General features: G+C 44.1%; 1 protein-coding gene across 2 annotated transcripts in view; it reads right to left on the bottom strand.

The window, feature by feature from the left end:
* LOC124616764 overlaps positions 1–21,009 on the bottom strand; it is a 443,813-nt gene that overhangs the window by 319,458 nt on the left and 103,346 nt on the right. For both annotated transcript variants that reach the window (XM_047145148.1, XM_047145147.1), the window contains exon 3: positions 9,192–9,336. In XM_047145148.1, coding sequence (XP_047001104.1) covers positions 9,192–9,336 — 145 coding nt within the window. The remainder of the gene's footprint in view (positions 1–9,191; positions 9,337–21,009) is intronic.

Here is a 21,009-nt window from a genome sequence, read left to right as displayed (position 1 = left end):
GCTGGGCTTACATTTCAGCAAGATAATTCACACCCGCAAATTGTGAGAGTTTCTATTGTTTGTCTTCGTGCTTGCCAAACTATATCTTGGACAACAACGTTAAGCAATCTCTCCCCAACTGAGAATGTTTTCAGCATTAAGGACAAGGTCCTCCAACAAAATCGGGTTTTTGACGATATAACGCGCCAATTGGACAGAGTATGGCACAATATCTCTCGGGTGGACGTCCAACAATTCCTTCAATCAACGCCAAGTCGAATAACTGTTTCCAAAAGGTCCAGAGGTGAACCAACAGGTTACTGACTTTCTCGATTTGTGACGCTCTTACTCTTGAATAAATCATCCAATTTTTCTGAAATGCCGGCCGGAGTGACCGAGCGGTTCTAGGCGCTTCAGTCTGGAACCGCGCGACCGCTACGGTCACAGGTTCGAATCCTGCCTCGGGTATGGATGTGTGATGTCCTTAGGTTAGTTAGGTTTAAGTAGTTCTAAGTTCTAGGGGACCGATGACCTCAGATGTGAAGTCCCATAGTGCTCAGAGCCATTTGAGCCCAATTTTCTGAAAGAGTAGTCATTAGTTTCCCTACCCAGTTAGCCGAGCGGTCTAACGCATGGCTTTCCGGAGTGGGAAGGAGCGCCTGGTCCCCGGCACGAATCTGCCCGGCGGACTTGTGTCGAGGTCCGGTGAGCTGGCCAGTCTGTGGATGGTTTTTAGGCGGTTTTCCATCTGTCTCGGCGAATGCGGGCTGGTTCCACTTATTCCGCCTCAGCTACACTATGTTGGCGATTGTTGTGCAAACAAATTCTCCACGTACGCGTACACCACCATTACTCTACCACGCAAACATAGGGGTTACACTCTTCTGGTTTGAGACGTTTCCGGGGGGGGGGGGGGATGGAGGGGGGGGGGGAGGGGGGTCCACCGGTGGCCGAACTGCACAATATCCCTGGGTTCGTTGTGGGGTGGTGGAGGGGTGAAGTGGGCTGCAATAGTCGTCGTGGGGTTGCCGACCACTGCGGATGTGGCGGGGACGGAGCCTCTCCGACGTTTCTAGGTCCCCGGTTAACATACGTACAATACAATACAATCATTTGTTTGCCTGTACATGTACGTCTCATCTATCGACGTCTGTCCCTTTCGGATAATTGCTTCGTGGTGCGTCTTTCTTTTTCTTTTTTTTTTCTTTGCCTTCGAGTGTAGCTTTTTCTCTTCAACGTACCAAACAACACAGAATCTGAACAGTAACTGGCAAGAAGAGTGTAGTGTGATTCGACGAATCGTGATTTGGCCTTCATTCAAATGATGCAGGTAGTCTATTGCAGCAACGGCCCAATGAGGCGATTAACCCGCAGGGTGTGGACGTTGTAGTTCAGCCCAGAAGTGGTTCGGTGAGGTTTTGGGGGTACCATGACTTGAGCGCACTCATTAGGTTACCGCGAACATAAACTATTAAATTTATCTGAACATTCCCAGCAACTAAGTGTCGCCCTCAGTCTCTGTCGGTCCATTATGGCCAGGGGACTTCGGCTAGTATGTACTTTTCAATTCAATAAACTTTACCAAAAGCCGTATACTTTAGGTTATTTTATTTTATTTCATTTCGAAAGCAACCAGCTTCGGCAATTCATTTTGCCGTCTTTAGACGCCATACGCTGTTTTCGAATCAACGAGCTTATCGTATAGCGCCATAAAACTGGATCCCGTGAGTCCCAATCGTTCTTACACGCTTTCGTATGAATCAGTTGCACACCGACTGGGATTCATAATATCCAGTTTTATGGCGCTATACGATAAGCTCGTTCATTCGGAAAAGCATATGGGGCCTGAAGATGGCAAAATGAATTGCTGAAACTGGTTGCGTTCTAAATGAAATCAAATAACCTGAAGTAAACGGTTGTTGGTAAAGTTTATTGAATTGAAAAGTGTCAGCCTTTCTACATCTTCATGATGAGTGTGGTGTAGAAACTACCGTCTTCCTGGGCGACAACAGTCGTATAGGGCTGCACGCAATCGCCCCTGCTCTGACGAACACTCTGACACCTATCGAACTCCAACTAGCTCGATAAATCGCCCGACCCTAATGCTATAGAAAAGTCTGTGGCTGGTTGGAGCAGCTAGTGAAATGCAGCAATCAACATCGCCGTAATCTACTAGGTCCACGAAACCAATTTAATAGAGCGGCTTCAGCCGATATGGCATACGCGAAGAAACCCTCACCGAACAGAAGCCATTATCAGGGTGCGGGGCAATGGGAGGATGGTGTTACATGCTGTTGTTGATATCTCCAGGGGTCATTAATTATTTCTTTGGTGTGTTTATGAAGAAGAAAATCCAAGGAGACAACCGTCGGCCGATCCGGATATGCTCTGCAACGTCTAACTTCCCCAGTGTTGTGCGGATGTGCTATTCACAAAAGTGTAGCGGGCTGCATACGGCACGATTTTATGGAGCGCACATCTCGAACACTTGAGAGGGACTTGCTGTGGCGTCACAAAGTCATTTGCAAAACTATTTTGCACCAGCGACCAACCAATTTTATGTACTATGGATTTTTACAAGGTTTATTATGTTTCAAAGTAGATGTGCAGGTGGTGGATGTCCCAAATTCACTACACATTACCATGCCTAATACAAAGTACGAAAGCCGTTGGAATTGAAAACTGGTTCCAGTTGTCTCCGAGTGGATAAATACATGTCCTATGTGGTTTTAAATGGGAATCCTATACCATTCTTGCTACATAGTGGCAAGCTCAGGTAACGCTGATGGAGGTGGATAGCTATCATGTATACGTCTCTCCACAACAAGCCGCAAAGGCTCGACAATACTGAGATCTGGTGACTGGTGGCGAGGGGAGATGCGACAGTTCATTCTCGAGCTCACAAGACCAGTCCTGCGAGCTGTGTGAACAGGGGCCCTCTCGTCTTCTAACACAGCATCATTATTGGGGAACGTACATTGTACTAGGGAGGGAAAATGATCACCTAAAATGGCCACATAACCCTTGGCAGTAATGCGACATTGCAGGGTAACCACGGTTCCCGTGGAATACCGGGATATGGCTGCCGAAATCATGGCCGAACCGCCGCCATGTTCCGCTCTTGGGACGTAAACTCGTCCAGATATTCGAAACAGAGTTAAAAAAGCGTCATCCGGCCAAATAACTTTCTTCCATTCCTCAGTAGTCCAGGTTTTATGTCTTCGGCACCACGATTTCCTGTTACGAAATGATAATTAAATCGACACCCTAGCTGCAAACAGGCGTTGATATACATCATTGGGGACATGTTGAAAATGTGTGCCCCGACCGGGACTCGAACCCGGGATCTCCCGCTTGCATGGCAGACGCTCTATCCATCTGCGCTACCGAGGGCGCAGAGGATAGTGCGCCTGCAGGGACTTATCCCTTGCACGCTCCCCGTGAGACCCACATTCCCAACATGTCCACACCACTAATTTGTAGTGCGCCTAGCAGATGTTTGCCCATCACACTCATTACTCGTGGCTGATTAATCTACCAAGTCCCGTACGAGTTGGGGCATAGCGTGTGCGTTCGCACAAGAAGGTCAATGGCCGGGTAGCCATATTTTAACTATATATGAAGGTAGTATCTGTTCCCGAAAGAACAGATACCATTGATGACCTTGCAGCTTCTCTAGAATGAAATGATAATTAAATCGACACCGTAGCTGTAGACAAGAGATCCCGGGTTCAAGTCCCGGTCGGGGCAGACATTTTAAACATGTCCCCAACGATGTATATCAACGCCTGTTTGCAGCTGCAGCTGCAGACAGGAGATCCCGGGTTCAAGTCCCGGTCGGGGCACACATTTTAAACATGTCCCCAACGATGTATATCAACGCCTGTTAGCAGCTCCAGCTGCAAACAAGAGATCCCGGGTTCGAGTCCCGATCGAGGCACATCTTTTCAACATGTCCCCAATGATATATATCAAAGCCTGTTTGCAGCTAGGGTCTCGATTTAATTATCATTTCATTCTAGTGAATCTGCACGGTCATCAATGTTATCTGCTCTTTCGGGAACAGATACTACCTTCATATATATATATATATATATATATATATATATATATATATATATATATATATATATAGGGTGAGTCACCTAACATTACCGCTGGATATATTTCGTAAACCACATCAAATACTGACGAACCGATTCCACAGACGGAACGTGAGGAGAGGGGCTAGTGTAATTGTTTAATACAAACCATACAAAAATGCACGGAAGTATGTTTTTTAACACAAACCTACGTTTTTTTTTAAATGTAACAACGTTAGTTTTGTTAGCACATCTGAACATATAAACAAATACGTAATCAGTGCCGTTTGTTGCATTGTAAAATGTTAATTACATCTGGAGATATTGTAACCTAAAGTTGACGCTTGAGTACCACTCCTCCGCTGTTCGATCGTGTGTATCGGAGAGCACTGCAATATACATCGCGTTTCTACAGAATGATCTGCCAACGTTGCTCGAAAATGTCCCACTGGAAACGCGTCGACGTATGTGCTATCAGCATGATGGTGCTCCTGCACATTCTGCAATTAACACTAGGCTGACCCTTGACAGGATGTTCTACGGGTGTTTCATAGGACTTGGAGGACGCATAAATTGGCCAGCCCGTTCTCCTGATCTTACACCTCTGGACTTCTTTCTGTGGTGTACGTTAAAGGAGAACGTGTACCGTGATGTGTCTACAACCCCAGAGGATATGAAACAACGTATTGTGGCAGCCTGCGGCGACATTACACCAGATGTACTGCGGCGTGTATGACATTCATTACGCCAGAGATTGCAATTGTGTGCAGCAAATGATGGCCATCACATTGAACATCTATTGGCCTGACATGTCGGAACACACTCTATTCCACTCCGTAATTGAAAACAGAAACCACGTGTGTACGTGTACCTCACCCCTCATGGTAATGTACATGTGCGCCAGTGAAAAAGACCAATAAAAAAGTGTTAGCATGTGGACGTAATGTGCTGTTCCAGTATCTTCTGTACCTAAGTTCCATCACCGTTCCCTTTGGATCCCTACGTAATTCGGTGCTCTCCGATACACACGATCGAACAGCGGAGGAGTGGTACTCAAGCGTCAACTTTAGGTTACAATATCTCCGGATGTAATTAACATTTTACAATGCAACAAACGGCACTGATTACGTATTTGTTTATATGTTCAGATGTGCTAACGAAACTAACGGGGTTCCATTTAAAAAAACGTAGGTTTGTGTTAAAAAACATACTTCCGTGCATTTTTGTATGGTTTGTATTAAACAATTACACTAGCCCCTCTCCTCGCGTTCGGTCTGTGGAACCGGTTCGTCAGTATTTGATGTGGTTTACGAAATATATCCAGCGGTAACGTTAGGTGACTCGCCCTGTATATACACTCCTGGAAATGGAAAAAAGAACACATTGACACCGGTGTGTCAGACCCACCATACTTGCTCCGGACACTGCGAGAGGGCTGTACAAGCAATGATCACACGCACGGCACAGCGGACACACCAGGAACCGCGGTGTTGGCCGTCGAATGACGCTAGCTGCGCAGCATTTGTGCACCGCCGCCGCCGTCAGTGTCAGCCAGTTTGCCGTGGCATACGGAGCTCCATCGCAGTCTTTAACACTGGTAGCATGCCTCCGGATCTGTCCCCCATTGAGCATGTTTGGGACTGGATGAAGCGTCGTCTCACGCGGTCTGCACGTCCAGCACGAACGCTGGTCCAACTGAGGCGCCAGGTGGAAATGGCATGGCAAGCCGTTCCACAGGACTACATCCAGCATCTCTACGATCGTCTCCATGGGAGAATAGCAGCCTGCATTGCTGCGAAAGGTGGATATACACTGTACTAGTGCCGACATTGTGCATGCTCTGTTGCCTGTGTCTATGTGCCTGTGGTTCTGTCAGTGTGATCATGTGATGTATCTGACCCCAGGAATGTGTCAACAAAGTTTCCCCTTCCTGGGACAATGAATTCACGGTGTTCTTATTTCAATTTCCAGGAGTGTATATTTTCGTGTTACGGGCATTTACATGACTGATGCGCGGTTTTGTAATTCCAGCTCACCCTGCAATTCGCTTCTTATGGAGCTCCTTTCGTGTTGTTTTGGTGCTGATGGGGTTTGCGAGTATGACATTCAATTCTCCAGAGACTTTTGCGGCTGTCGTCCCGTTATTTTTGGTCACAATCCCTTTGAATGACTGTCTGTCGCGATCCCACAACACACGCTATCGTCCACGTTGCGACAGAGCGGATGGCGTTTTTCCTCTTCCTCTGTATGCGGCATAATTCCCCGGTACGGTGCCAAACACATCAGCTACCTTGCTTACGGTAGCATCCATCATACGAGCACAACAATCTGCCAACCTTTGAACGCACTGAGCTCCGACATAATGAACTCGCAACTACACACAACACCTTTCCAACCACGACTGAAACTTGCAACGTGTTGAGGACATTTCACAGCTGCCGTTCGTTGGCAAATACAACAGCGCAACCTGTCGTCTAGGCTAGCCCCTGCATTTATGTTCAAGCAAGCATTTCTCGTGGCGCCTCAATACTTTTTGTTCAAATACTGTACATTACCAGCGGGGTGGTAGCGTTGATATCTCGCGACGTTTCGGGAAGTATCATACTACCCATCTTCTAACGAAGAGATGGGTAGTGTCTTACTACCCATCTCTTCGTTAGAAGATGGGTAGTATGATACTTCCCGAAACGTCGCGAGATATCAACGCTACAACCCCGCTGCAGACCCGAGAAACCTTCATCAACAGTTTACCCGGGAAAGCCTACAGTTACATATCCTGTAAGTTACTTTCGCAACTACATTCTTTTTTCCGTGTAATTGTCTATCGACGATAGAATGTGTGACACCTCTGAAGACCGAGCTGTATCGTGTGCCTGGTCACCAGCTGCCAATGTGTCGAAGACCGTCGTACGTCAGAGTAGCACTCATGTATTGTCCTTGGGAGTTCCGTTTTCAGTTAAAGCTTGAGAACTTTTGTTCCTAAAAATGAACATGTATAATTTCTGGTTCTATGACGTATGTATGTTATTCAGTGATTACTGTGAACTTGTGGAGTTACGACCAGCTTTACTTTGAAGTTGTCCGCCCCGGAAGCTGTGTGATCAGCGCGACAGAATGTCACTATCCTAAGGGCCCGGGTTCGATTCCCGGCTCGGTCAGAGTTTTTCTCCGCTCAGGAGCTGGGTGTTGTGTTGTCCTAATCATCATCATTTCATCTCCATCGACGCTCAAGTCGCGCAGTGGCGTCAAATCGAAAGACTTGCACCCGGCGAACGGTCTACCCGACGGGAGGCACTAGTCACACGACATTCATATTCACTTTGAAGTGAACAAAAGTTACTGTTGGATGAAGTTGGATAAAGTTTGGCCGGCCGTTGTGGCCGAGCGGTTCTAGGCGCTTTAGTCCAGAACCGCGCTGCTGCTACGCTCGCAGGTTCGAATCCTGCCTCGGGCATGGATGTGTGTGATGTCCTTAGGTTAGTTAGTTTTAAATAGGTCTAAGTCTAGCGGACTGATGACCTCAGATGTTAAGTCCCATAGTGCTTAGAGCCATTTGATTTTTGATGAAATTTGCAGATCTCATTTATGTGCAGTTAAATATTATCTCAGATTTACTGATTTTTGAGAATAATTTATTTATATTTTTACAATCTGCGAAGAGAAAATTTCTGTAGATTATTTGAAATAGGAGATGATGTTTGGTTTTTCGAAAAGTTTGAATGTATTTCACACGAGCAACGAATTCTAGTTACTGTGATTTATGGAACTAGATATACAATTCAAAATGAATTTTTCACTCCACAGCGGAGTATGTGCTGATATGAAACTTCTTGACTGATTAAAACTGTGTGCCGGACCGGGACTCGAACCCGGGACCTTCGCCTTTTGCGGCCAGTTTTTTCATTTTGTTCAGTAATGTTCGTTGCGCTTGGTCTGGGCGGACGTCACAGGACATCCGTTGAAGTTCACCGTTGAGTGACTTTCTCAGTTTTTTTATTATAGAGGGCCAATGCCTCTCTGACCGAACATGCAGAGCTACCGTGCCGGCATCCATCTGAGCTACCCAAGAACGCGTCACCACCCCTCCTCATAGCTTTACTTCCGGTGGTACCTCATCTCCTACCTACCAAACTTCGTAGAAGTTCTCCCATGAAGCTTTCAGGATTAGCAGTCCTGGAAGAAAGGATAATGCAGAGACATGGCTTACTCCCAACCTGTACGATGTTTCCAGAACGAATTTTTCACTCTGCAGTGGAGTCGGCAAAGAAACTGTATGCGTAGCACTTCCTGGCAGATTGAAACGGGGTGTCGGACTGGGCTCGAACCCGGGACATTTGCCTTTTACGGAAAGTACTCTACCAACGGAGCTACCCAAGCACAACTGCTGCAGTGTTAGTCACGCAAATCGCGGGAGAACTTCTGTGTAGTTTGGAAGGTACGAGATGAGATACTAGCGAAAGTAAAGCTGTGAGGACAGGTCGTGAATCGTGTTTGGGTAGCTCAGTTCCTAGAGCAGTTGCTCGCAAAAGCCAGAGGTCCCGCTTTGGAGTTCCGTTCCGACACACCGTTTTAATATGCCAGGAAGTTTCATACATACAATTTCTTCGCCGATCTGAGACGGATACGTTAATCTATTGCAGAATGTGTTGAAGAAGTCAATCGCTAGCACCGTCCCTGCTAATCTGCTACCAGCTTCTCTCTCTTGTTGGTAAAAAAGCTGCAATAATACTTCACAATTAATTTCTAAACCAGGACACAGCAGGCGAGCTTGGATAGCAGCAGAGAGAGTATGTAAATAACTAAATTATTGAGCTTGCTTGATGGATGGAGAAATTTTTATGTGGATTACAAAACACGGTAAATCGGCAATTACATGAATAAATGAACGTAACGCCATATTGCGTATCTCAGGCACTACGCAGGCAGGCGCTATGCGCAGCTCTGGTCACAATCTGAAGACTGGTCCATACAAGGAGCACGACAGCGCCTACACTTTATCGGTCCGTACCTTGTGTCGCTTGCGGGCAGCATATCGTCCACTGAAAGCAAGATTGCGAAGCCGCCGCCGGGTAGCCTTAGTCCTAAGAATACATGCTGGTACAGTGCGGGAATAGTTGTGGAAAGACATACCTTTCAGCTGCATAGGCCACTTGAACAGCTCATATTCCGGAATGACCTTAGCGATGGGAACCAACAGGCCATGCTTCGGCTCGCAAGTGAAAAGGTGTCTGTTTCCCCAGGTTCCATCGATGCCACCGTACGGCAGGGGATTGTCCTGAAAAAACGAAGTAACCTTTAATGGGCTTGGTCGTAATACAGGTTGGGCAAAACAGTGCAGGAGTTCGAATCAACATCAACTGATAACCAAGATACGATCACGCGTAGTGTCTTAGAAGATTTGTTTGATGAATTTGTGGCTTACCTAACCCGGCAAGGACGTTCAACAAAAACGAAAGTAGCATCGAACGTAACTGATCCTCTAATGTTCTCAACATACGTGAACGATTAATTAAGTAGAGACGGCAGCATTACACAGTTGTTCACTGAAGAGGTTCTTGGTTGCATCCAGTATCATCGTGGACGATCGAAAACAGATTCCGGTAGCCTTGAATAAAACCTCCACTTCATGGAATCAACGACAGCTCTCTCTAAATGTACCAGGTGTAAAACTATGAAACCGGAATTTGGTTGCAATAATTACACGTCTGTTGTATGAAACTGATAAACAATATTTTATTCAAAATAATCTCCATTGCTATTTATATATTTCTCTCACCTCTCCGGCACGCTATGAATTCCACAGCAAAAAACAGTTCTGCTTTTGAAGCGAACCATTCAGCGAGCCATGTTTGTACATTTTCATACGACTTAAAGCGTTGTTCAGCGAGAGCGTGTCCGAGTGATGCAAACAGATGATAATCGGATGGACCCAAGTCTAGACAATAAGCCGCATGCTCTATTGTTTCCCAACTGAACACCTCGATCGTTTCCCTGACCCGTTTTGCTGTGTGTAATGGGGCGTTATCATGGAGCAATATGACTTTATGTTGCCTTTTTCCATATTCCAGTAGTGTTACACGTAATGCTCGATTTAAATCTGCCAAGGGAGAGGTGATCATAAGAAAAGGACTGAATAACCAACGAAAGGATAACGTTCTATGAGTCCAGGGGTGGTGCCCTGTATTGAGCTGTCAAAGAACTAAGGCGATACTTTTACCTCCTGTGTGCAATGCCGTTTACTCTCTAACCCCACAGACTTTAAAAAAACTCTTAGTTCTACCCCTAAATATTTAAAAGCTGTGACATCCTACTAATGGTGTGCCGCGCGTGGTAGCCGTGCGGTCTAGGAGGGCGCCTTGTCACGGTTCGCGCGGCTCTCCCCGTCGGAGGTTCGAGCCTTCCCTCGGGCATGGGTGTGTGATGTCCTTAGCGTAAGTTGTGTGCAGCCACACCAAAGGACCGAAAATGAGTCATGCTGTGGCATATATATATATATATATATATATATATATATATATATATATATATATATATAATGTGACCCGTGGTCGAGGGGTAGCGTCTTTGAATAATAATCAAAACGTTCTCGGTCCCGGGGTCGAAACCCACCACTGCATAACTTTTCATTAATATTCAGCATTGGCGGCAGAAGACTTCCGGCATAAGAAGTCACCCTTATTCTACCAACGGCCTTGTCAAAGAGGGTGGAGGACCGGTCAGAGGTTCGGAGCACTCTCTTGTCCTTGGGATGGGAAACTGCCCCTCAACGCAGAAGAATCAGCAATGATCAACAGCATGAGGATGCAGAAGGCAATGGAAACCACTGCATTAAAGACAAATACGTGTATCCGTAGGACATGGACCCTGTAATTGAAAAATTGTCGCCCGCATCTCGTGGTCGTGCGGTAGCGTTCTCGCTTCCCACGCCCGGGTTCCCGGGTTCGATTCCCGGCGGGGTCAGGGATTTTCTCTGCCTCGTGATGGCTGGGTGTTGTGTGCTGTCCTTAGGTTAGTTAGGTTTAAGTAGTTCTAAGTTCTAGGGGACTGATGACCATAGATGTTAAGTCCCATAGTGCTCAGAGCCATTTGAACCATTTTTTTTTGAAAAATTGTCATGATGATATCTCCATTGGCAAAAGATTCCGGAATAGTCCCCCATTCGGATCTCCGGGAGGGGCTGCCAAGGGAGAGGTGACCATAAGAAAAGGACTGAATAACCAACAAAAGAATAACGTTCTATGAGTCCAGGGGTGGAATGTCAAAGGCTTGAACGTGTTAGGGAAGCTAAAAAATGTGAAAAGGGAAATGCAAAGGCTGAATCTAGATGTAGTACGCGTCACTGAAATGAAATGGAAAGAAAACAACGATTTCTGGTCAGAGAGTACAAGGTAATATCAGCAGCAGCAGAAAATGGTACTTCGGGAGTACGATTCGTTACGAAGAGGAACGTTCGGCAGAGAGTGTCTTTTGCGAACATTCCAGTGATACGGTTATTCTTATCAAAATCGTCAACAAATTAACACCGACAACGATAGTTCAGGTATACATGCGGATGTTGCAAGTTGAAGATGACGAGATAAAGAAAGTATATGAGGATGTTGAAAGCGTAACCCAGTACGTAAAGGGAGAGGAAAATATGATAGACATGGGCGACTGGAAAGCAGTTGTAGGGGAAGGAGTAGAAGAAAAAAAATGGTTCAAATGGCTCTGAGCACTATGGGACTTAACATCTATGGTCATCAGTCCCCTAGAACTTAGAACTACTTAAACCTAACTAACCTAAGGACATCACACAACACCCAGTCATCATGAGGCAGAGAAAATCCCTGACCCCGCCGGGAATCGGGCGCGGGAAGCGGGAACGCTACCGCACGACCACGAGCTGCGGACTAGAAGAAAAGGTTACAGGAAAATATGGACTTGGGACAAGGAATGAGAGAGTGAAATAGTATAATTGTAGGAGGATTCGTTATGAATATGAGGATAGGACATTTCAGTGATAGTGTCGCTCTCGCCAGAATCGACAGCAAACTAACACAGACAACAATAGTTCACGTACAGTCGTGGACAAAACGAGCGAGACCCCTCGCCTTTTCGTAATGCTGATCCGCACAGCTTTAAAGTCTGCCTCACAGCATAACAGGCAAGGCGACGAAGTGCTACCAACATACTATGCACAGGCGTGAAATTGAAAAACTATCCAAACTTTGTCAGACTGTTTCCAATCATGCGTAAGACTGTATTGATTCTGATAGTATGTTAAACACAACACGTAAATATAACATATAAATGGAAGAACAAACGCTAATTAGTATAAACAATACTAATAAAAATTAATTTCAGCTTATCGAGATAACATAACTGTTTTAGTAAGACGAAGTATCCCAGATCGTTACGAATTAGCAAAATATAATGCGCATTCGGCCGCGAAACGGTCTGTGTCAACGTTCAGACCAGTCATACTGGATTACCGTTGCTGACCTAACATGAAAGTGTGGAAATTTAGCAATGCGTGAAGATTCATAACGAAATTCAGCTAATAATCATCCAGTGTCACACTAAAGTCAATTCAATTATTGACTGAAGTGGAAAAAGTAGGCAGTGACAAGTATGAAATTCTACAAGAGTTTCATATTGACATCCACAGGGCGCCAGTACAGAATAATGGTACCAATAAAACATATTGGGGCGCGAGTATTTCTTAAAATTGCTTTACTGATAGTCTATCTGCCTCCATCGAGATTAAAACCGAAAACAAATCAGACCTCCCTCGCAGGAGCAAACACCTTTCACTAAGTTAGCAGACAACCCAGGCAAACAGCCCTCTATTATTACCCCAGACATGAATAAGTCGGCAATTTCGCATTGAAAATGGCAAAATGATCTGCAGTTTCTGTTGCATAGATCTTTCTGGACTAAAAAACATGAATTTTTTACCTTTATGTCACCGCTTATGTGACAATCATTTGGGATATTTATCGATATAACAAAATACTGTTATTAGCGAGTAAATTTAGGAGGATAATTCTGCACCACCCCAGGAAATAAACGGCGATATAGCTGCCAAACGTATTCTAGAATGTTTCGAATTCTCCACTAGACTCGCCACAGCCAGAAAACATTGATTAGCCGAAGTGTTTCTTAAGGTAGCAAGCAATGGGAATGATCGCACTTCTAAAACGCGGTGGCATTAATACTGGGATCTGAATTACCACGTGTATAGGCAAATGGATTTTATTTGCATTCCTGTAAACGTGATTTGGATCGAAAGCGTAGCTACGATTAATATGCTGATGTATCGACTGTAACTAGAACATTTGAGTAAAGAGTAGGGGGAATTATTTATGCGGCCCTCATCTTCAGTAACTGTCGTAGCTGTTTTCTTTGTTAGGATTTCGTCACCTAAATCGGTAAAAATGCAACCCTACTCCTCTCACTTTCTTGACCGCCTATCTGTCTACCCAACCCTTAAAACCCGTTCACCTCGACTACGGATAGACATAATAAGCAGAAATGTTTCGCACTTCCTGCGGTATACGGTCCCTTGGTGGGGTAAAAAAGTGAGCTTCTATGTCAACGCAATCTAAAGATACGGCCGTTTATGTAAAGAAGATTTACGCGAAAGGTCAAGAAATGGCTCTAAGAACTATGCGACCAAACCGCTTACGTCATCAGTCCCCTGGACCTAGAACTACTTAAACCTACCTAACCTAACACACATCCATGCCCGAGGTAGGATTCCAACCTGCGACTGAAACAGCCGCGAGGTTCGTGACTGAAGTGCCTAGAACCGCTCGGCCACCGCACCCGGCGAAACCCTTTTCAAGTCATGTTTAATGATAATATACAGGGTGTTACAAAAAGGTACGGCCAAACTTTCAGGAAACATTCCTCACACACAAAGAAAGAAAATATGTTATGTGGACATGTGTCCGGAAACGCTTGCTTTCCATGTTAGAGCTCATTTTGTTACTTCTCTTCAAATCACATTAATCATGGAATGGAAACACACAGCAACAGAACGTACCAGCGTGACTCCAAACACTTTGTTACAGGAAGTGTTCAAAATGTCCTCCGTTAGCGAGGATATATGCATCCACCCTCCGTCGCATGGAATCCCCGATGCGCTGATGCAGCCCTGGAGAATGGCGTATTGTATCACAGCCGTCCACAATACGAGCACGAAGAGTCTCTACATTTGGTACCGGGGTTGCGTAGACAAGAGCTTTCAAATGCCCCCATAAATGAAACTCAAGAGGGTTGAGGTCAAGAGAGCGTGGAGGCCATGGAATTGGTCCGCCTCTACCAATCCATCGGTCACCGCTTGAACCACATTTTGTGTCGTACTTGTAAAGGCACATGTTCTAGCAGCACAGGTAGAGTATTTCGTATGAAATCATGATAACGTGCTCTATTGAGCGTAGGTGGACGAAACTAAAATGAGCTCTAACATGGAAATTTTCTTTATTTGTGTGTGAGGAATGTTTCCTGAAAGTTTAGCCGTACTTTTTTGTAACACCCTGTATACTGTCTAGTGACTGTATTCGCCAGCAACTCAGATCGTTTGATCACGGAACTTTTACGGAGCTACATTCAAATTTTGTTGGAAGTCGTCTGCAATATCCACTTATAAACACCTTAGGAACGTCGTATGTGATATCCACTCCTGAAGACGCTGGCAGATACTGCAGTACCACAACAAGTAGTAATTAATTTATTGTTATTGGTCGATGCATGACACTTTATTTCAGTATCAGTTTAACGCACCTAAGTGTTGTCTATGGATGAAAATAATGAACAAAAAATAAATAAACAGCAAACAACTTCGATGTTCAAATCAGATGTAACTCGCATGTAGCATATTACAACATAATTTCGTTGTTACGTCTACATGACTACATCTACAGGATTTATTTGCAATCCAGACTTACGTGGCTGGCAGAGGGTTCATCGAACCGCCTTCGGACTATTTCTCTACCGTTCTACTCTTTAACAGCGTGCGGGAAAAAGGACCACTAAATCTTTTCTTTCGAGCCCTGAATTACATTATAACTATGGTCATTTCTTCCTGTGTAAGTTCAAGAGGAAATAATGTTTTGGCATTCAGAACACATGTTGGTGAGTGAAATTTCGTGCAAAGATCTCGCGGCAAAGAAAAACGCTTTTGTTTTCATGAATGTCACCCCAACACGCTCATCAAATCTGGGAGTCTCTCTCCCCTATTTCGTGACGTTACAAATCGTGCTACCGTTCCTTGGACGTTTTTGCGTGCACCGTCAATCACGTCTGTGAAGGTTCCCATACCGTGCAGGTATACCATAGCAGTGGAAGGACAAACGTAGAGCAGGCAGTGTTTTCACTAGACTGTTGCGTATTCTTAGCGTGCGGCCAATAAAACGCAGTCTCTCGTTTGCCTTCCCCACAAAAGTATGTTTGCGATCGTTACAGTTTAAGTTTTACTGACTACTGAGATGAATAGACAGTATTTCGACTTGTGTTTTGTCATGTAACCGAAAGTTAATTATTGTTACTGGACGCAGATTTTGTGTTTAATGTATTCCTCATTCAACAGAGTACAGTTACGTGTGGTATACCACACGTAACTGTTTCAAAGTATTAAATTGTTACTGATGTCATCAAGTTGCGAAATATGGCAACTAAGAAGCGGAATATCAAAATAAACAAACATTTCCGGTTCAAGTCGTTACAGTAGGTCTACTACACAGTTACGTAAATTAAGAGCAAAGCCCATTAGTAGATCGTTATCAGGAAAACCAGCCATAATAATGCAAACTGCCACTACTAGAACGAAAGTTTCGAAACGTGTCAATGAGTAGTCGAGGAAAGTGGACGCATTCTGTCTTCTGAATCGCAACGCACGCCACTTACGAGGGGACCCGCCAAGTGTCATACCCCGATGTTGCTGAAGCTTCGCTCAGTGAAAGAGGGGACAAAAATTTGCGAACACGTGTCTCGGCTTATCTCCAAACACTCGACCGCTTCTGAGAAAACGACGGTCAAAGTTTTCAATGCGCTGTTGCTATAGTGTAGATACCTTTTAGCAGCTGAGCCACCGCTTCAATTGAATCCTTACACGCTAAAAGGTCTGGTTTGTTTTCGGTTCTAATCTCGATGGAGGCTGACAGACTATCAGTAAAGCAATATTAAGAAATTCTCGCGCGCCCCAATACGTTTCATTGCTACCTTTATTCTGTACTGGCGCCCTGTGGATGTCAATATGAAACTCTAGTAGAATTTCATACTTGTTACTGCCTACTTTTTCCGCTTCAGTCAATATCTGAATTGACTTATGTGTGGCACTGAATGATTTTTGGCTGAATTTAGTTATGAATCTTCACGCATTGCTAAATTTCCACACTTTCATGGTAGGTCAGCAAAGGTAATCCAATATGACTGATCTGAAAGGTTGACACAGATCGTTTCGCGGCCGAATGCGCATAATATTTTGCTAATTCGTAACGATCTGGGGTACTTTGTCTTACTAAAACAGTTATGTTATCTCGATAAGCTGAAATTAATTTTTATTAGTACAGTTCATACTAATTAGCGTTTTTTCTTTCATTTATATCTTACATTTATGTGTTGTGTTTAACATACTATGAGAATCAATACAGTCTTACGCATGATTGGAAACAGTCTGACAAAGTTTGGATAGTTTTTCAATTTCACGCCTGTGCATAGTATGTTGGTAGCACTTCGTCGCCTTGCCTGTTATGCTGTGAGGCAGACTTTAAAGCTGTGCGGATCAGCATAACGAAAAGGCGAGGGGTCTCGCTCGCTTTGTCCACGACTGTACATATGCCGACGGCGCAAGCACAAGATGAAGAGATAGAGAAAGTATATGAGAATATTGAACGGGCAGTTCAGTACGTAAAGGGAGATGAAAATTTAATAGTCATCGGGGATTGAAATGCAGCTGTAGACCGGGGAGTAGAAGAAAGGGTTATTGGAAAATATGGGCTTGATGACAGGAACGAAGGAGGAAAAAGACTAATTGAGTTCTGTAACAAATTTCAGCTCGTAATAGCGAATACGCTGTTCAAGAATCAGAAGAGGAGGAGGTATACTTGGAAAAGGCCGGGTGATACGGGAAGATTTCAGTTAGATTACACCATGGTCAAGCAGAGATTCCGAAATCAAATATTGGATTGTAAAGTGTACCCAGAAGCAGATGTCGACTCAGATCACAATGTTCTGATGATGAGCAGCAGGCTAAAGTTTAAGAGATTAATCGGGAAGAATCAATACGCAATGAAGTGGGACACGGAAGTACTAAACAGTGACGAGATACGCTTTAAGTTCTCTAAGGCTATAGATACAGCAATAAGAAATAGCTCAATAGGTAGTACAGTTGAAAAGGAATCGACATCCCTAAAAAGGGCAGTCACAGAAATTGGAAAGAAAAACAAGAGTACAAAGAAGGTAACTGCGAAGACACCATGGGTAACAGAAAAATTACTTCCGTTCATCGATGAAAGAACGGAGTACAAAAATGTTCAGAGAAATTCAGGAATACAGAAACACAAGCCGCTGAGAAAAAAAATAAAGGGGAAGTGCAAGGAAGCTACGACGAAATGGCGGTATGCAAAATTTGAAGAAATCGAAAAAGAATTGGTTGTCGTTAGAACTGAATCAGCATATATTTGGTGCAATTAAAAGCAAGGGTGGTAACATTAGGAGTCAACGGGAATTTCACTGTTAAATGCAGAGGAGAGAGAGGATAGGTGGAAAGAGTACATTGAAGGTCTCTATGAGGAGTAAGATTTGTTAATAGAAGAAAAACCAGGAGTCGATTTAGAAGAGAGAGGTGATCCAGCATTAGAATTAGAATTTAAGAGAGCTTTGAAGGACTCAAGATCAAATAATGCAGAAGGGATAGATAACATTCCATCAGTATTTCTAAAATCATTGGGGAAATTGGCAACAAAACGACTACTCCCATTGGTGTGTAGAATGTATGAATCTGGCGACAGACCATCTGACTTTCGGAAAAATATTATCCACAAAATTCCTGGAGATTGCAAGAGCTGGCAAGTGCGAGAATTATCGCACACTCAGCTTAACAGCTCATGCATCCACGTTGCTGGCAAGAATAATATACAGGGGAATGGAAAAGAAAAATGAGGATGTGTTAGATGACGATCAGTTTGGTTTTAGGAAAGGTAAAGGCACCAGAGAGCAATTCTGAAGTTTATGTTGATAATGGAAGCAAGACTAAAGAAAAATCAAGACAAGTTCATAGAATTCGTCGATCTGAAAAAAAGCTTTTGACAATGTAAAGTGGTGCAAGACGTTCGAAATTCTAAGAAAAATAGGGGCAAGCTATAGGGAAAAACGGGAAATTTACAATATGTACAAGGGCCAAGAGGGAATAATAAGAGCGTATGATCAAGAACGAAGTATCCGGATTAAAAAGGGTGTAAGACAGGGATGTAGTCTTTCGCCCTTATAGTTTAGTTTGTAAATTGAAGAAGCAATGATGGAAATAAAAGAAAGTTTCAAGAGTGGAATTAAAAATCAAGGTGAAAGGATATCAATGTTACGATTCGCTAATAACACTGCTATCCTGAGTGAAAGTGAAGAAGAATTACGTGATCTGCTGAATGGAATGAACAATCTTATGAGAACAGAATATGGACTAACAGTAAGTCGAAGAAGGATGAAGGCAATGAAAAGTAGCAGAAATGAGAACAGCGAGAACTTAACATCAGGATAGATGGTCACGAAGTAGATGAAGTTAACGAAGTCTACTACCTAGGCAGCAAAATAACTAATGACCGACGGAGCAAGGACATCAACAGCAGACTAGCTCTGGAAATATGGGAATTCCTGGGCAAGAGAAGTCTGCTAGCATCAAACATCGGTGTTAATTTGGGGAAGAAATATCTGAGAATACGCGTTTAGAGCACAGCATTGTAAGGTTGTGAAATATGGACTGTGGGAAAATCGGAACAGAAGAGAATCGATGCATTTGAGATGTGGTGCTACAGACGAATGTTGAAAATTAGGTGGACTGATATGGTAAGGAATGAGGAGGTACTGCACAGAATCGCAGAGGAAAGGAATATGTGGAAAACACTGATAAGGAGAAGGGACAGGATGATAAGACATCTGTTAAGACATCAGGGAATGACTTCCTTGTCACTAGAGGGAGCTGTAGAGGTCAAAAACTGCAGAGGAAGACACAGATTGGGATACACCCCACAAATAGTTAGGGACGTAGGTGGCAAGTGGAAGGCCTGCACTCATGTCTATTCTTGTGTGTAAGGAATTCAAAGTAAACTAATGCTTTATGGACATTGCATGAGGAACAAAGGTTTCTTCTGTTGTGCGGTGAAAGAACTAAGGTGGTATCTTTCACCATCTGTGTGTAATGACACTCACGCTCTTACTTATCAGACCGTATAGGGACAGCAAAACAACTGCTAATGGCTGAAGTAGATAGGGTAGTAAATGGAGACTGGCGAGAACAAGAAAAACATTTAGCCAAAAGAAAGGGGAAACATGTTAACGTCGAATATAAATTTAAATGTTAGGAAGCCGAGCTCGGTAATGTCTGTCGGTAGCGCTTGACTCATGTGTAAGCCGTTTTGAATACTCGTGGTGGATGGAGTGTTCACTGCCAGTATTTGCCAGTATGTGGAGGACACGTAGTGACGTAAAGTTCCTGATCACAAGACTTTGCGCCAATGTTCTGGATGAAATTCCAAACCTCTCAGTAGTGTCTCGTGAAGTGAGGGTATGTGACACTGTTGGTGGCGATCCGTTCGTCAGGTGGGGACATTAAGCTTGGCAGCTACCTTGTGCTGTTCGAAAGGAGCAGGCTACGCGCTGGCACCGGGTTTCACTATCGCCCTTCCCTTAATTCATAACAACACAAACATTCCACCCTATTGTACAAGCACTCGTCACAGTAATGCACACGACACACACAGAAATGCACATTTGACTCTTCATAGCAGGTCGGCAGAAGGCAACGGCAAGCCACCTCAGCTAGGATCTTGCCTCGAACGGCGGTGCAGGATTCCTGCATCTGCTCCCCTACGCTCATTCCATGAGTATGGGAATACTTCAACTAAGAGTTTTGTCATTTAGGCAGCAAGGTAAGTTGTGGTGGCCGAAGTGGGTAGATTAGTAAATGTATACTGGCAATTACAAGTAAAGCATTTCCCAAGAGGAGGAAATTTGTTAACAGCGAATATGAATTTAAACATTATAAAGCATTTTCTGAAAGCATTTATCTGGAGTTCAGCCTTGTACAGACACGATAAACGCTTCAGAGAAGCTGAGTGTAGAAGACTTATAAATGTGATGCTACTGGAGAATACTGAAAATAAGATGGGTGGATTGAGTAACTACTTCTACATCTACATCTACGTGATTACTCTGCTATTCACAATAAAGTGCCTGGTAGAGGGTTCAAGTGAACCACCTTCAAGCTGTCTCTCTACCGTTCCACTCTCGAACGGCGCGCGGGAAATCGAGCACTTAAGTTTTTCAGTGCGAGCCCTGATTTCCTTTATTTTATCGTGATGAACATTTCTCCCTATGTAGGGGGGTGCCAACAGAAGGCTTTAGAAATGGGAGGAGAAAACTGGTGATTGAAATTTCATGAGAAGACCCTGTCGCAGCGAAAAACGCCTTTGCTTTAATGATTACCACTCCAATTCACGTATCATGTCTGTGGCACTATCTCCCCTATTTCGCGATAATACAAAACGAGCTGCCCTTCTTTGTACTTTTTCGATGTCATCCGTCAGTTCCATTTATACGGATCCCACACCGCACAGCAATACTCCAGAATAGGGCGGACAAGCCTGGTGTAAGCACTCTCTTTAGTAGACCTGTTGCACCTTCTGAATGTTTTGCCAATGAATCGCAGTCTTTGGTTGGCTCTACCCACAACATTATCTATGTGACCGTTCCA

Source organism: Schistocerca americana, chromosome 5 (genome assembly GCF_021461395.2).
Source record: "Schistocerca americana isolate TAMUIC-IGC-003095 chromosome 5, iqSchAmer2.1, whole genome shotgun sequence".
Lineage (NCBI taxonomy): Eukaryota > Metazoa > Arthropoda > Insecta > Orthoptera > Acrididae > Schistocerca > Schistocerca americana.
The sequence above is the reverse complement of the archived record's forward strand: the minus strand, read 5'-3'. Positions and strand labels throughout refer to the sequence as shown.